This window comes from Taudactylus pleione, unplaced genomic scaffold, assembly GCF_031769625.1.
Source record: "Taudactylus pleione unplaced genomic scaffold, aTauple2 ptg000487l, whole genome shotgun sequence".
Taxonomy (NCBI): domain Eukaryota; kingdom Metazoa; phylum Chordata; class Amphibia; order Anura; family Myobatrachidae; genus Taudactylus; species Taudactylus pleione.
In genome coordinates, this window is record NW_028284889.1 from 5,959,428 (window position 1) to 5,977,409 (window position 17,982).

A 17,982-nucleotide genomic window follows, 5' to 3' on the forward strand; every position below is an offset into this window, starting at 1 on the left:
GGAAAAACATGGGGTGTGTGCAAACTTGCCCATTTGTAATGCTCTCACAATGTTACTTGCATTATCGGAAATGACAAATCCTGAAGAGAGTCTTAGCAGGGTAAGTCATTTTGCTGTGACTACTCTGAGTTTTTCTAACAGGTTGACACCAGTATGCCTCTTAGTGAAGCTGGTGATACATAGAGAAGCCTGCCTGTGAATGAGCTGGTGTTTGTTAGATACTTATGCTCCTAAAGGATATACACCTACCCACAGTCATGTAATCTTTATTTTGACCAGTACCACTTGTTCACATATGTGGTTAAGTGGATAGTGTTTACAATGGCATTTTCCAGGCCAAGAACTATTTTTTTAAACGCCTCGGTGCGAGGAATTGCTGTTCTGGTAAATAGAATTGAGAAGGAATTTGGTAGCGGGGAGAGAGAACCTCAATTAACTGTCTAAAACCAGATGCATTGATGGCAGATATTGGAATCCGATCTAATGCTAGCATAGCCTCAGTGATCCACTTTGCAACTGGATGGCAGCTTTCATACATGGTTCCTCTTGCAAAGGATTGTTTTACAGTCAATTTCTGGTTGAAACTACTAGTCTTCTTGGTCCCCTTCTGTGATGAACATACACCTACAGCAGCAGCACTAGAGCACAAGGATTCTTCTGTGGAATCTTGGATAGGGGAGGAATCATTACGCCTTTGCAAATTGGATACAGGAGGAATATCTTCAATTATTATAGAGAAGATTGATTATGAAGGTGTTGGTGGTGGAGATTGCATGTGCTGGGAAATAACTGGTACAGAAACTGAACCACACATCTCTAAGTACTATGAGGCATAAAATAAACAACTGCTGTGAAGAGAAGTGTTTCTCTAGAAGCATTGGGGCCTACAAAGTTCTAGTTGCACCTTGAATAAAGTCTAGTTCTTGGACTTTTCTACCAAATCTGGCAATAAAATTAATTCAAGTTTACAGCTCTTAAGGTAAGGTACCTTTTTCATAGCAACAATCTTTTTTCAGTAAAAGGGGCGGTTGTTATATACTTTGTTGGGACTTTAAATAACCTCTTTCTTGTTAAGTATACTGCATCCACTTTCACTCCAATTTTCTAATCACTTCCTGTAAAATCAAGTAGATTTGTTTGATAAGAGCAGTCTGTCATACATTTTTGTTGGTTGGTGCTTATTACAGAAGATATTTTGAATATGATCCTTTAACAAACCCCTCAAGTATCCTTCTCATTATGTTAACTATTGGGGGCCGTGTGGCCTCAGATAATAAAGTCACCAACTGGCTGTGAGTAGCAACAGTGGATACAAAATCACCGGAGCAATTCAACATTGCTCTGGTGCAGAAACAGCTAATCGGAAAATCAACTGTCTGCGTGATGCCATTCACTGCTACTTCTGTACCAGTGAAAGTTAGCACTGCTGAGTCTGAACCGGCAGTGCTAGTGCACCTGCATGAACTGGGTTTCACGCAGGTGCACAAAACCCCGGCTTTCAAATAGTGAAGGCCTTCACTTGCTGGGGCACACTCTGCATATGCCCAGTAAGGCAGTGCAGAGTGTGCACGGGAGCATGCAGCCTGTGTCTGATAGGAAACAGGCTGCATGTATAAAGACAATCTGTGTTTATAATATATAAATCAATTAAACAACGCTTACCTGCACACAGGGATCTCTGATCAGTGAGCTGCTTCTGTAACCCAATCAGCTGAGCTGTGTACCGTAAATTATAGGACTGCGTGAAGCTATACAGTAGTTTATGCTGCTAGGTTTTATAGCCCATGTTACATAGTTGGTGCATCTAATTCAGATATTGATAAATTTCTTGTTACGTGTTTTGTTACTGTAACCAGAGAGCCCAGAGCCGGCCCTAGCCAAATTAATGCCATAGGCAAGATTTTGTTTGGTGCCCCTCCCCCCCCAAGGGATCCAGAAAAAGCATGTGGCCTCACAGAATGGGGTGTGGTCCCAGTGTGCTGTGGCTCCTTTCCTCATTGTGCTGGGATCCCAGCACCCCTCACAGATCACAGCATAGCACACATCACAGTACCCTTCTCCCAGCACAGATTACAGCACAGTACCCCTCACCCAGCACCCATCCCAGCACAGCACCCCTCTCCCAGCACAGCACCAGCGCTAACCACTAGCCGTCATCCAGGTGCCCTGTCCCCACAAACCGCCGCTGCCCGCTCACTGTTTGCTGCTGCCAGGCCCAATCGGAGCTGTCAGCTGAGATCTGATCATGGATGTTGCACAGTGACAGTAGCAGCTGCCATAGTCTTTGCCCAGCCAGCAGCAGGTGCCCCGGCTGTGCCTGTCCCAAACCTCCGCCGGCCCTAGGTGGGCTTGGGTGCTCCTAGGCATTCCAAATGCCTTAGGCATTTGCTTAGTTTGTCTATGCCTAGGGCCGGCTCTGAGAGAGCCCATCCACCAGGTAAAAGAAAAATCAGTTATTTATGCACTATTCCAGATAACTTTTTATTTAATTATATAAAGGACTAGCGACCCACCTCAGACTTGCACAGGTGCAATTTCATCTCACCATAGCCCCCTTCATCTCATAACAACATAGGCCATTGTCACCACAGTCCCCTGCATCTCACCACAAGCCCTTACTTCTCACTCCTGCCCCCTGCATCTCACCAGAACTCCACTGCTGCTGCCCTGCAGCTGGCTGGGGCCTGGCCACTGGAATTTGCTGTAAAGGGCAGGAGGATCATGGATGAGAGATTTGTATTACAGCTGCCATAAGCATTATCAGCAGCATGTTCCCAGGGCTGGGGCACCTGTGCATATTTTTGCAGCCTCCATGTGCACCCCTCCCCAGCTGCCAAACATGGTGATTAGCAATGTCCTCTTTGCACAATGTACCCTGTATTTCCTGGGATTCCTGTTGAACTTCCTCGCCGTGGTGGTAGTTTTTTACCATTTGATGGTGGCAGTCCGATGTTTGCCACAATCAAATGGAAATCATTTGATGGCGTTCCGATGGTTGTTTGTTTTTTATTTCCTGATAGCTATGCCTCTTCTGGCTTTTTCCTGTCTACTGTGTCTGCATTAGGGCATCCTCATGGGTTCATTGGATGCTGTCCCTCGCTCTATGTCTGCCTCAGACATGACCCTGCTCAATCCCTGACTCCCTCCCCTCCCTAGGCTGCTGCTAAGCAACAAGGCACATTGCTATCTTTCATTGCCTCCCAAAGTCTACAGGGAGCCAATCAGTCACACACAGCACAACAGTTTTTTTCTGTGGCTTGCTTCATTCCAAGTCTCAGTTTCAGATGCTCTCTTGCTGTTTCAGCACCCTGGCCAGCTAATATACAGCAGCTTGGTGCAATATTTTTTTTCTGTGACTTGCTTCACTAAAATCGTCATTTCCCTGGCTCCGTTTTCTCACAGATGAATGGTTCATACACCTAAACCTTCCTCGACCAATGCTGTATAGTGAAAACACCATCAAAATCTATCCAGAGATTAGCCTGAACGAACAGACAGACCCCTAAACCGAGGACTTTATTTTATATATAGAGAGAGATTTGAAGTTTCCTTAAGCTTGAAGTTTGCTTTATTTATGTTTACTTAGAAAAATTAAATTGGGTTACAGTCTATACAGTAGAACATTAATGTTTTTTGCTGATGTAAATAAAACAAATTTCTTGCATTTCTTTGGTGGAATAAAGGATAAATGCAAGTTTGATAATAAAATACAACTTGAGTTCAAAGGAATGTGTAAAGAAGCACCTGTCAGGTCATAAACACACATGAATATGCTATATTTTACAAAAGAAGAATTCCAGCAAATAATTTAACTCACAAAATAAGGCATTAAAAAAGATATGCACTGAATATTGTTAGCCACAAAAAAATGGATCTTTCCATCTGATATTTGTTGGACAATACAATGATTATCCGTGGCATGTGGCAAGAATGGGAAATTAAGAATTATTGGAGGTTAAAAATAAAAGGCCTGTTTTTTAAAATTCTTCATAGGTAATTTCCTTGTGCACAAGACAAAACAAAACTACATGGCTTTTCAATCAATATGCATACTGTATGTGCAAGAAAATAATCCAAAAATGCTAATATCAAATTTTAAGCCACAGTTGTGTACCATTATTAAGGACATTTCACTAATATGTAAACACACATACTGTTTAGCAGTGATTGTACCCTCTGAGATAGTTATGTGCATCTTAGCAATTCAATTGCTGTAGATATCTCATGGGTTGTATCATTACAAGCAAAAAGTACAAACAGAAAAATACTTAACTTACAAAAAAAAGACAGGGTCAATCTATTAGATATTCTAAAACACATACACCACACATAGGAGCATTATCCATTTTGATGTTGGAAGGTCCAATGACATCTTGAATGTTGCAGTTGGTTTAAGGAACAAGATTTTTATTAGAGTTGAAAGGTTCTTTTTCCTTTTGTAGTCAGCGTCGTATATTTACATTCCCACGATGCTTTCCTTGAAGGGACAGAGCATAAAAAAGGAATGTTATTCAAAGACCATACACAAATGTATATGTAAATTATTTCTTCAACAGTCTGCACTGACAATGATTTCCATTGGTGGGCCTCGTGTACCCCACTCCCACCCAAGGCTGAGGCCAGGATCACCAACATATTTGTCAGGTAGTCGAATTTCAAGGTAGGGACTATACTTTTTGTAAAATCAAACATTTGAACGCTTCATGTTGTATTATTATTTTAGTAAATGTAGCACTGTAATATATATTTTATTTTAATAACTATGTTAATTTATTTGGCATAATTAGATCGTACCTTGAAAAAAATGGTTACAGTAGGTTATAAAACCAAACTTAAAATACAAAATAGGATACACTTATATACTGTTGAAATGTAATATTTAAAGCAGCATTGTTTTAAAAAAGGCAAAACCAACCTAGTTTTTTAAAAAGAAAAAATTATCACATTCAGCTAAATCGACAAAATCACGCTGCTGCTTACAACTTGAAGGCTAATACAATTACACCATAATTTCCATTTTCTAGATATTCTGAATGATTATTATGTCCGACAACAAACAGTCTGAAAGCACATCTGCAAATCAAACTTACCTTGCATGTGAAAATTGCTTAATATAATCAATAAATATAGTAAAAATAATAATAATACAATACAAAAATACAAGCTACAAGACGTTAAAGGAAGTGCAAAACGGTTCTCAAATACAGTCATAGTGACCACAAGCAGATGCCAGAACATTTTGCTATGACAGTCATGTTCAATAGGTTTATAAGTTAACATGAGAATCTTATGGCCACCCAAAGGAACAACTATAACAGAAATCCAGCACTGTGGGTCAGTTACTACAACAGTTGCAATATGAAATATGCAAGTATGCATGCGTGACCTAAAGGCCCCCATACATCAGCAATTGATTGCAGCAATCGTGCAATTTGCAATCGATTGAAAAAGGGAAAGATTTTTATACACAATCGATTGCAGATTTGCCACAATCAATTGAAAAAGGGAAAGATTTGTATACACAATCGATTGCAAATTGCACGATTGCTGCAATCAATTGCTGATGTATGGGGGTCTTTAGTATAGTAACTAGGGATGTGCAGGCTCGGTTCTACTCGGTTCCGTTAGTTTTTTTTTACCGAATCTTATTGGGTATCAGCTATCATGAGTTTTGGATAGCCAATAAGATTCGGTAAAAAAAAACGAACGGAACCGAGTAGAACCGAGCCTGCACATCCCTAATAGTAACACTGTCAGGTGGGACCAGGTATGATAATTACTAATATGTACATGATAAAAAGAAATTTTGAAAACACAAGAGGTTCGGTGTACGTGAGGATAGAATTTGCAAAACACTGCTTGTGAGTGGTGAGAAGTGTGGCCAACTAGATTCTGCACCACTCACTCAATCCCGCTTATCTGTTGTGGTGAAAATCGTCTTAAACATTGGCTGGCAGTGGATGTGGACAGTAGCAAATTAAGTAATAAGACAATTTGCAGACACAGTTTTTATTTTTGAGAAGGATAAAGATGTTACCAGTTAATTAAGTAGTTTTTTTTTTATTCTGCATCACAATGCGGTTATATATATATATATATTTATTAACGATTTACATTAGAACAATCCCGCACCAGTATTTAGAGGACCTGTAATATTAATTTTCCAATAACTATTGGTTCTATATCCTTATATCATATATCACATATTTTTAGACTTATCATCATTATAGTGCATATATTGATATATGGTGCAACCCTGATGCTATGGGGTAAATTTGCTAAGATGGGAGTTCTATTGAGAAGTGATGTTGCCCATAGCAACCAGTCAGATTCCAGGTATTATCTTCTAGAAGGTGCTAGATAAATGAGAAGTAGAATCTTATTGGTTGCTATGAGCAACATCACTTCTTAAATAGAACTCCCATCTTAGAGCCTTGAAAAAGCTAATAGTGAAACGGCCGTCGGCTTGTGCACGGCTGCTGCTATAATTATGAGTCCTGTCTGTGCTTAGATTATATTGCTACATTGTGTCCTATACACTATTTTGTTACCATTCTTGAGAACATAGAGCAATACAATGACAGAGCGCTCGCTCTGAATCAGGGCCGTCCCTCTGAATTTAAGAGCGGCCTCCTGGCCACTCGCATAGCTGTGGGTGACCACCCACAGCTATAGCGAGCGGCCAAAATGATGGTCACGATGGTCAAGACCATCGCGACCATCGGGCTTGCGACGAGACCCTTGCGGTAAGGTCTCGTTGCCGCAAGCCCTGGAGTGCTTTTGGCTCTATCAGAGCCAAAAGCACTCCCACTGACATCACTAGTGATGTCAGTGGGGCCGGCCCCAGACGGGGCAGCCACGCCCCGGCACGCCCACCAAAGGTGGCGTGCTGTCAATCACCATCGACAGCACGCCCCTTTTGGTGCGAGACACATAGCGACGGCTTGGCCATCGTTATTCGGGTCTCGTGCATGCGCACGACGGAGCTGCCTCCGTCATGCGCATGCGCACTTGGCCAACATCGACCCGCTTGCAAACGCCCAGCGCTCGCAAGCGTGTCTGAATCAGGCCCAGAGTGATTAGACAGATTAAGATCTCCTGATCACCGTGCCAGCCAGCTATACGGCGTGTGGACATAGACTAGGTTCTCTGATCCACATAAAAATCCTATTGTGGACATAATAATCTGCCTATAATATATCTGGCTTGTGAAATCATTAATAAAGAGAACTATGTATGGACACATGGCACACAAGCAGCAAATATAAGGATTCATATGCCTACAGCTGGAGTTTAAAACTTTAGGGACAGGATATCCCGTATTATATTTGATTAAGTTTGACACTTTTCATACTCTGCTGCAAATGGCTATGAAATAATTATAATCAGCACAACCTCATGTGAACAAAATTAGCAATATAGCATTTATATGGAAGGAGGTGAACAGGATCATATAATTAAGACAGCAGCCGTTATAGTTTAATAATTATTTTAATACACTGTTTTCTGATCTATACACATCTATATATTTTAATATTTCCCCAATATTTTCAAAGTATATAAGATTTTAAATAGATAACAATAAAAGTATAAGTTTTAATATTTGTTGGTTCAGAGTGCACTCTATTAGATGCTTTCTTTTTTTCTTCTCCTTTGAAATCATATACTGTATGTTTATTAAGAATGCACAATTTTAAAATAGTAATTATTATTTTATCAATATTGTTGTGCCCTTTACCCGATAATAATAATAATATGTTCTTTGAGGAACATTTTTTGCCTGGTCTTTTCCATTAAAGTACAGTATATGCTGCTAGAACGAAAACACGGCAACAACCAGCTGCATGTTTTCATGATCATATCCATTAATTGCAAAGTTTAGCAAATCATTACGTGGTAAACACAGGCAATCTGCACAGTTGCTCACACAGCAGATATACAGTCATCCATTGCTCCGATCAATCTAGCTAAGGTTATTAAAAAAAAAAAACCACAACAACAAAACAAGCACCATAGCACTATGCACTTACAGGAAAAGCACAGTTCTGATGAGGGTAACGGTAGGAGTTGGCAGGAGACACGGCATGGATCTTATTTACAGCAGCCAATTTACTTTTTAGCTGCATGTCTTTCATTCTATGAGCATACAGTATGTAATCAAGTCCAGAAATATTTAATTCTCCATAGAACAGGTGTCAATGAAGCAATTCAATATTTTGGGAAATATTATTACATAAGTCACTTGTAAGAACAGTTCTATCTAAGTCACAAAATAATTTTTGTCATCACTCTTGTTATAATATAATATAATAGAAACACTTGCTACATTTCTCTTAAAATAATTTTGTCACAATATAATATTTTTAAACATTGCAACTTTCACTTAAATAAATAAATATAAATAAATTATAATAGTGTGAATATCACATACCTTATATATTCTACATGGATAACAAGTTGAACAAACCCAGCACCATCATGCATTGATACAATATTGGTTAGACCTTTAGGACAGTCAAGTGAAAGAACCCATGGCAGAAAACGGTTGGTTAGTCAGTATATGTCAATAAAACAATATACTGTATGGAAACAAATTCATTATTTGGGAACAGAACAGATATAGGAACCTCAACATCGAGAGCAAATAAGAGGTTAGCTAACTACTAGCAGATGAAGTGGGTTATTCACTAAAATAGGGTATCTATATATATATAAATATACTACCCTTTATGTGACGAGCAGCATTTCTTCTTTTCAGTAATTTTGACATCTTCTCCTCTGATGGAAATACATAAATATTTAATGCGTAACTTAAAATTGTGTAAAGCGCATTTGCTGAAACAGGCAAGGACCGTAAATTGTATAACAATGACAAGACCCACAATAATTATACATCCAGATATTATGTCATACATTGGTAAATATGTTAAGTGCCCTCCAAAATATTTTGATATGCTTAAAAGGTTAACACTACAGGTTTAACTTTCTTAGAATGTCAGACCAGTTCTGTTTACTTAGGAAATCAGTCAGATGCAGCTCATTAGATACTGCCAAATGTCTGTGAAATTCACTACACGCTCAACATGCATAAATTGTCCTTTATGCTACTGCACAACTACATATTTTACCTGTTTGTATGTTATACATACAAATATATAAACACTATTTGAGACATATAATTAGATAAGCAACGGTCAACATAATGTACTAATAAAGGTGGGTCACCTCAGTACTCCTCACCCTCAGTCCTGTACCCTCTACACACTGTCTCTCTGGATGCTTACGCAATTCCCAGTTCCCACAGAGTGGTCCTCCTTCATCTTCTTTGGCTAAGGTCTGTCCTATCAATTGCTGCAATGAGATCCGCTGACTCCTAAGGCCGTGCCCCGGTTCCCACTGCCTATGTCAGAGACGGGACAGACCTTAACACAATATTATATAAATCTTCCTTATTTCTTGGGGTTCCTGACACATTACAGTGACTAACCCACCCACCCCCAGGAAAAAAACAAGAACCCGCGGGGTTATCGTAACCCCCCTTATAAGTAAGACATGCTGTTGAATACAGCCATTTGTATAGTAACCCTTCCAAATACGTTTGTGGGGTTTAGATGTTCTGTATTACAGTTTAAAAAGCCCATGCACTTATTGGAAGCCTTACAATACAAATGGTTGTTCAAAATCATATCTTACTAATGAGATAGGTTACCATTCAAGTGTTCGTTCACATCATATTTATTATTATGAAACCGAGAATTTCCTGATGACCTCATTTATGAGTCTACTATATATAATTCCACTGCATTATGACAAGGGTGACATACAGTAAGAAAATAGGATTGCAATTGGACAATGGAAACTGATCACATTTTCCTCTATGATTTTATTAAGACAATGGCCCTCATTCAGAGCCGTACGCTCTGAGCAGAGCGCACGCTCTGAATGAGGGCCGGGCTCCATTTTCATGGAGCGTCCTCCTGGACGCTCGTATAGCTGTGGGTCACCACCCACAGGCTATACGAGCGTGCTTTGTGATGGCCGCGATGGTCGAGACCATCGCGACCATCGAAATTGCGAGACGGAGCCTGCGGTTGAGGTTTTCAACCGCAAGCTCCGGAGTGATTTTGGCTCTATCAGAGCCAAAATCACTCCCACTGACATCACTAGTGATGTCAGTGGGCCGGCTTCTGACGGGAGGCGTTCCCGTGGGAACGCCCCCGTCAGGGAGGCACGCCCCCGGCACGCCCACCAAAGGGGGCGTGCTGTCAATCAACATTGACAGCACGCCCCCTTTGATCGGACACAACGAGCGAAGGACTTTCCTTCGCTCGTCGCGTCTGGCGCATGCGCACGACGGAGCTCCCTCCGTCGTGCGCATGCTCAGTGCATAACATCGACCCACTTGCGAGCGGACAGCCGCTCGCGAGTGGGTCTGAATCAGGCCCAATGTTCATTAATAAATGAGACATAACAAAGGTATACTGTATATGATTTTATTGCTTCAGAGATTGAGAATAATATGTCACATTGCATTAGTGTTTATATAGCACATCAATCATTTTTCGTTAACAGGACTTTTTAAGCATCTACTCCTAAAGCAACTCCAAAAATTATATTCACTAGATACAGTATTCCTGACATGGTTACTGGTTACCTGTTATATCCTTTGGATGCACATTATTTCGACCGTTAATATGTTGACAGTGATGGCATTCTAATTTAAAACATGCTGGTAAAGCAGCATAAGTAAAGTAATGCTGCCACACGGTTAAAATAGTCACGGTAAAATAAATTACTGATTACCATATCGACATAACTTTCAACAGAACCAATAGCGTTATGAAGATGAATTATTAACACTGCCCAACACACCCTCACAAGGGGTATATTCACACCTCCATGTAAACACAACCTCTGAGGAAGTCACACTTAGGGGTAAATTTACTAAGAATCGAGTGTAATCGAGTTTTTCTTTTTTCTAAACTCGATTTGCATCGCCGAATCTCGGCTGATTTTCCCGTTTTTACACTCGCAAATTTATTAAGAAGTGAGTTTAGCTGAAAGTGAGTTTTCCGATGGTGAAGCAGATCGAGATTTCTCCTCCGAGTAGCAAGTTTAGATGACATTACTCACCCGAGATTGCAGTGTTTTCTTTCTGCAAAACTCTCCCAAGCAAGCCGCCTTCACATATCAGTGAGATATGTGAAGGCTGCTTGTGTGTTGTACCTGTTAAAGAAGGGTTAAATATTTTTTTTAAATTACGTATGGCCCCCTCCCCCCAAAGGCATAACCAGCCCCGAACTGGTCAACCAGTCCTGTTTCCAAAAATTACGGGGAACAAAATGAGTAGGGTTCCAGCACCTGGCTGCAGGGATAGTGCTGGTTTTAAATATAGGGGGGAAAAAATTGCGTAGGGGTCCCCCTATATTTAAAACCAGCACCAGACCTAAACCGACCGGGGTGTAATGCCACAGCCAGGAAACCCTATTACCGGGTCTCCATGGCCAATGCATTCGCACCCCAAGCTGGGGATCTCAGGGGAGGTGGGGACCCCCTAAAAAAGGGATCCCCCCCTGTCTCGAAACTCCAGGCTTGGTCTGAAGCCCTCTTCCCTGCACCCCTGGGCTGTGAGTACAGGTGTAATAATGTGTAAAATAGTATTAAACTATTGTATTTTGCAGTGGAACTACAGGTGCCAGCATGCCTGCCCTTTTGCACTTGTGGAACTACAAGTGCCAGCAGGCGTCCAGCACCTGTACCCCCACTGTAAAATAAATAGTTAAAAAACCACAGTACACACACACCGTACACAGTAAAACTTTATTACATACACCTATGCCACTCACACATACTTTCCTGTGCCAGCTGTTCTGTCCCCTTGACCCATGTAGATTCCACGGATGTACTTTGAAAAAAGATCCCATACTCACCTCCATCCTGGCGCCGCTCTCCGTAGCATCCACGTTTTTGGCAAAATAAGAAAATGAGTTACGCAATCCATGTGAACAGGTGCAAGTATATGTTGTGACATAATACTTGCACCTCATGAAATGACAGATGACCGTAATCATCTGTTATTAGCAGCCGCTCATTGGCTGGTTACACGTGGGTCCAAGCCAATGAGCGGCTGCTACATGTAAAGCAACCGCTGATTGGCTAGCGGCCCGTGGGAAATAACCGATGATCATGATCATCTGGTTACACATGGATCCCAGCCAATGAGCGGCCGCTACATGGAAAGCAACCACTGATTGGCTAGCGACCCTGGTCAACCATGTCATTCCTGACCAGCACTATGACCAACATTATGATGCTAAATGTCAGATCAATCAGGCTATCTAGAAAAATTTATCTGACTGACATAAGCTATACATTTGGCTCAGCATAATTACTGCAATAAAAATATGCAATAAAAATTACGCCCTGTTGCTTATTTGAGTGTTATGATAACTAATGCAGCAACGTAAATAAACCTTGTGCTGCATTGTATTGTACTGTAAGTCACTGGTTTCTTGTTCACTTATTTATGTACTTTGTAAGGCGCTGCAGAATTCTTGTGGCACCATATAAATAAAGGATAATAATAATAATAAAAAAATGAATGTGCTTCCCAGAATCTTATATCTGTTCAATATCCTACCATACAGAGTACCATCACAGACACACAAACCCTGGACAGTATTTCACATATTTTCTGATAGGTGGGTGACAGAGCGAGGTCCCATCTCAATATGGTGGCCTCTGTCTTCCTAGCATACAAAAATATTACATAGTAACCCATCTGACACAAGCAGTGATGTTTCACTACAAAGTTCACATTAAGACGATAAGACGATGTCACAGTGGCCTTACTGAGGGCAATTTCGCTAGAAAATTTGTTGTTTACTGTATATCCAAAAAAGAAAAACCTCCACCCTCCCAATTATGCCTGACAACACGCTTTACACTAGGGCTACAAAACCTGCACATATAAATGAATACTCAATGCCACTGTAATGACACCACTTTGGGACAATCCAGCTTTTCCCTGTGGGTAAAACCAGAGATTTTTCTAACTACAGATTGATAGCTATATAACATTTTTAACTAGCATTGCCTTGCTTCGCTTCTTCCAGAATTTAAGAAACTTCAAGATCAATCATCTTCCACAGAACTGATTCTTTCAATTACCTCCAAATTAGGCATTTATAGAATTCAATCCCAGCGATAAGTGGGTACATACAGCTTATTCAGCTAGAGCCTTAAATTTCATCCCAGAAGCTTAATCGTGTCATTCTATTGCTTAAAAAATAGTTAAAAATACACATGAAATAAGGGGGGAGGAGGACATGGACCTTAGAGGTAATGCACTAGTCTAAAAGAAAGGAAGATGCTTACAAGCTGTTCTATAGATGGTACTGTATATGGCCCATTCCCGACAATATGAAATATACCCCAGTTCCTCAAAAATTAATAGTTAAATCTAAAGACACATTCAATTACATCTGGTAGTGTTGTCCTAAAATAGGAGGCTTTTGGCATGACGTTCACAATCTGATACAGGCTGTAATGGGATTACTTTGCAAATTGACCAACATACTTGCTTTTGCATCGAACCCCTATGGACAAATTTAAACGCACACGGCCTGTTTCAGGGTTGCAAGGAATTCAGAAAACAGATAGATCTCGCACAGTTTTTTTTTTTAGAAAACTGTGCATATGCCACATACACAATTTAGAGCAATTACAGGCAGTTCAGGGACACACGTATTTTGGTCAAATCTCACTTGCGGGTGAATAGGCATAACTGAGCGGCAATGGGGTGTTCACACGTTAGCTAAGTGTAGACAGAAATGTCAACTATTCAGTGGCGAATATTATTACTTTATTTTAAAGCAATACAATTTCACCCAGACATTGCTGGGATAACTTTTACAAATCATACAAGATAAAACAGAACATAATATTTCCCTTGCCCAAACAAGCTAACAGCTGAAGAGGTGTAAAGAACACCGAATAGATAATAATACAAGTGGGAGTTAGTATAGTAGATCAAGAGGATGTTTTTAATTGGCTATTTTATGATGTTTGCATTTATATATATTTTTGGTGCCCTCAGCCAGGTTCACGGAATGAGGGCCTGATTCAGGTTGGTTTGAAAGGCTGCGTTGGAACGCACCCCGCTCACTGCGAAAATATGAATGCAATCGCACGGCAACCACAGCATTATACCAAGATGCCCATCACTGTATAAAGCCTGCCCACTTCCCATGACATGCATCCGCAAGTCAGCGAAAACATCGGTACCATCGAGTAACATCTGAACCATCTGCACAGTTGTGGTTGACCTGACTCTACCTGCAGAAACGGCTAAACTTCCTGTCGCCATCTAGACTTTTGCCAGTGTATACTTTACCAGGGACTTATTTATACACGCCCCTGTAACGGCGTTTGAACGCCCAGGCACGCCTGCGTTTCTCTGACCTCCCCCCGTCACCACCCTCAAACGGTCACTTCCTGTCAATCACTGTGTGAAGACTCTGCGTGCTCACTACGATTGCTTCCCAATAGCTGTGGCCGGTTCGCACACAGTTTCTTATATGCATGCGCAGAATGCAAACATCAGGTGGCTGCGTGTGAATGCAGCCTTGCGAACCAACCTGAATCAGGCCCTGATTTCACTATACTTCCTCCAGCTTTTTTAATTAGTGGCAGGGCTACTCTCTGAATATAGCTGCTACTCAGATGGGTTTAAAAGAACTTTACAATAACATAGTGCTCCTACCAGAATTCAAATGTCAGAGACATTTACTGTATACCCATTTAGTGTGCAAGCAGATAAGGACATGCAATATGGATAGAAAAACAGGTGTGAATAAGCTCAGAAGTGTGGGGAAGCATTTCGGGTCATGAGAGAGCTAAAGCAAAGTAAATGTAGGAGCATGCATGGGTAAATAGACAGAGGATAAAGAGGCAGACATACAGTAAGTAAATCGGGGAGCAGTCATGAGGGAAAATATTTATTGGAGCAGACATAGGGAAGGCACACACATGGGAGCAATGTGGTGCATCTCAGCCTCCTCCAAGTCAGTAAGTGTAGAAATGTGTGGGTACTGAGGTCATTTTTAGCTTTTTGCCCTGCCAGCTGGATGATCTGCCTATAGATCGGTCCTAAAAGTCACTGTTGTTACCTCGACATGGGTTAATTAAATCACCTACCAACATCTTTGTCACTTCCAAGCATAATCCCTTCACATCAACAGTTACCTGCTTTTTTCCTTTTTTGATATTATAATGTGAGCTAGTTGGAAGAATGATGTTGGGGCTTTTATTTTTTATTTTCATTTCTTAACGCTGGGTAGCAAAATCCCATTCTCAATGTGTAACAGTGGCCCTATCAGTTTTTCCGATGACAACATGATAAGTAAATACAGCTCGGATTATAGAAACAATGACCAAATAGAGACACGAGAACGTATGTCTATAAATATTAACGTTAAAATTAAAAACACACACACTGCAAATTAACAAAAAAATTATCACAAATATTAGGTATATAAGCATACGATCAATACTAAGTTTCTTGCACCTTTAATAAACTCACCTCGACCACACCTGCCAATGTCACTATCATAACCTTCAATAAGCTCTCCAGGGCAGCTTTCAGTTGCACTTACTGCACCTCCTCGATCACTGCCAAGACTAGTTAGACTACCAGACAAACCGCCAAAATGTTTCCTATTGTTACTGATTGGAATCAGAGTGGGCTCAGTACTTGAAACTGGAAAATAAAGCATATGCAATAATATTTAATAAACAATTTGTCCTGGAAATACTGCAGCTTGTACTTCAAAGTTTATTCTATTTAAAATATTCCCCTTAGGTTGTATGTGCCAGGAACTAAACTAGAGATTTGACCAGACCCTGGTGTTTTATTTTTTGGCTTTGGTTCTAATTCATCGTCGTGTTTTAGTTTTGGATCTGGATTTTTTTTTCCATTTTGTAAAAACAGCTAAAAGCATGTAATATGGGCTTATTTTTGTTCCTACAGTATTATTAACCTCAATAACATTAATTTACAGTCATTCCCAGTCAATTTTGACCACCTCAAAGCTCACATTATTGTTTTCATCAATACTGGACAAAGGCTGCAGTGGGTTGACTGGCTAAATGAAGTGACAGAGCAGTGGCACAAGCACGTGGTAGTTTCTATAGCATATTTAGGAAACATAGTGGCACTGCAGTAGCAGACAGAATGGCAGTTTAATATAAAACTATATGATGCTATAGAATGTTTTCAGTAATTAAGAACTAGATCAGAGGCCCGAAGCCAGTACAAGGAAATGGAGATAGAGTATTTAATACTATTTATGCAGTGGAAGCCAGGTAAAGCATTGATTGATTGACTGATTGATTATATGACCAGAGAAGCAGTTATAACTATAAAGAAATGAAAGAGTGACATGTGCCTGGCAAACATGTAGTGTGGTTGCTATGTAAAGCATGCCATTGATTGATTGATTAATGATTATGCGAACAGAGAAGCAGTTCTAACTATAAAGAAATGAAAATCAGAGACATGGGCCTGGTAAACATGTAGTGTGGGACAAAGAAAGTGTATTTGTGCTGTTCAAATGTTGCTACTTTTTATCCTTGTAACGACTGCAGTCAGTGTTGTTTATATTATGTTATTCTGCTTAAATAAACACATTTTATGACCTTTTGAACAGCTCACGTGGTAATAGTCCATACTATATATATTTACAAATAACGTCATTGTTTAGCGCAGACTCAGATACACTTCTTTTGTTTCATCTGTTTGGGGGATTATTTTGCAGGGCCCCCCTTGAGTCAGCTGCTAGTAATTGGCAGGGGTCACTATATAATTATTAGCGCACCTGTTCCTCTTTTATATTATGTAGTGTGGAAGCCTGGTAAAGCATGCCATTGATACTTTTTTTGATGTAGAAATGATTATATGAACTGAGAAGCAGTTACAACTCTAAAGAAAAGAAAAACAGATAAATGGGCCTTGCAAACCAGTAGACAGTCAGCAATGTCCTAGTAAAGTAAAGTACAATAAAATGAAATGTGGTGCACAATGGAATTGTCCTTGGGCCTTCCAACCCTTTCCTTGCATATTAAAGACATTCACAGTTTAACAAACCAAGCACTTCAGTGACTGGGACTGTCACATTTGTGGCTGAAATGCTTGGTTTGGGTCCCCATAAAACAAGTTACCAATGTTGTAAGAGGTAATTATCATCCTAACCCTCATCAGTATTATTAACATCATCACCACCACACAATATTAGGTTATCCCCATTGGAATCCACCATTACAGAAGTCTCTGTACATTTTGTAATTGGCGGCAAAGAATTTTGTAGTTAATTTTTATGAACATCAGTTTAGGAAGTAGCCTCCTACGCCAATCGCTCACAAGGTTCCCGGCTGTGCTATACACTGTTTCCAAGTACTAACTAAAGGGTGAGTAGCTTAAGTGAAGCAAAGCTAGTTTGTACAAGGTGCTCCAAATTGCATTTTTTTGCTCCCAGTATTCAAAGGGACTGTGTGACATGCTAACTTGTACATTGTCATTAAAATAATCCTCCACCATTCTATGAAATGCTTAGTGTATCAGACTGAGTCACAGTAGAGGTGTTAATAGTTCTGGCAACTCTTTTAAGCCTGACCAGATGTCATAATGTTGTTTCACTCTGATGCATTGAGTTGACTCATCCTCATCACCAGTGGGTCCGAAAAGGTCAGTTTTTTTCTGACAGCAGCATTTGCAGGAGAAACTGAAGTAGGAGACATCAATGTGTCATGTGCTACTTGAGCTGACTACTTGCTTGCAAGGAGCGCTTTTACAACTTAATATAGGATCAAGCATGGTTGCCAAAATGTAGTGATCCAATTGCAAGATGTTGACAACCCTTTGGTCTTGATGAGGCAAATAAAGAACTTGATCTACAAGTCCAACATACTTGTCAACTTCTTCTT

The 17,982-nt window shown here is 40.3% G+C and overlaps 1 protein-coding gene across 9 annotated transcripts in view; it reads right to left on the minus strand.

Moving 5' to 3' along the window:
- Positions 1-3,567: 3,567 nt before the first annotated feature.
- RPH3AL (rabphilin 3A like (without C2 domains)) overlaps positions 3,568-17,982 on the minus strand; it is a 441,120-nt gene continuing 426,705 nt past the window's right edge. For 7 of the 9 annotated variants that reach the window (XM_088449550.1, XM_088449546.1, XM_088449545.1 and 4 more), the window contains 3 exons: positions 15,584-15,760; positions 8,725-8,778; positions 3,568-4,477 (listed from right to left, as the gene is read on the minus strand). In XM_088449550.1, the coding sequence (XP_088305676.1) occupies positions 4,443-4,477; positions 8,725-8,778; positions 15,584-15,760 (266 nt within the window). In that variant the 3' untranslated portion in view covers positions 3,568-4,442. Of the gene's footprint in view, positions 4,478-5,717; positions 5,958-8,724; positions 8,779-15,583; positions 15,761-17,982 lie in introns of those variants that run through there. The other 2 variants (XM_088449553.1, XM_088449552.1) reach the window with 2 other exon arrangements.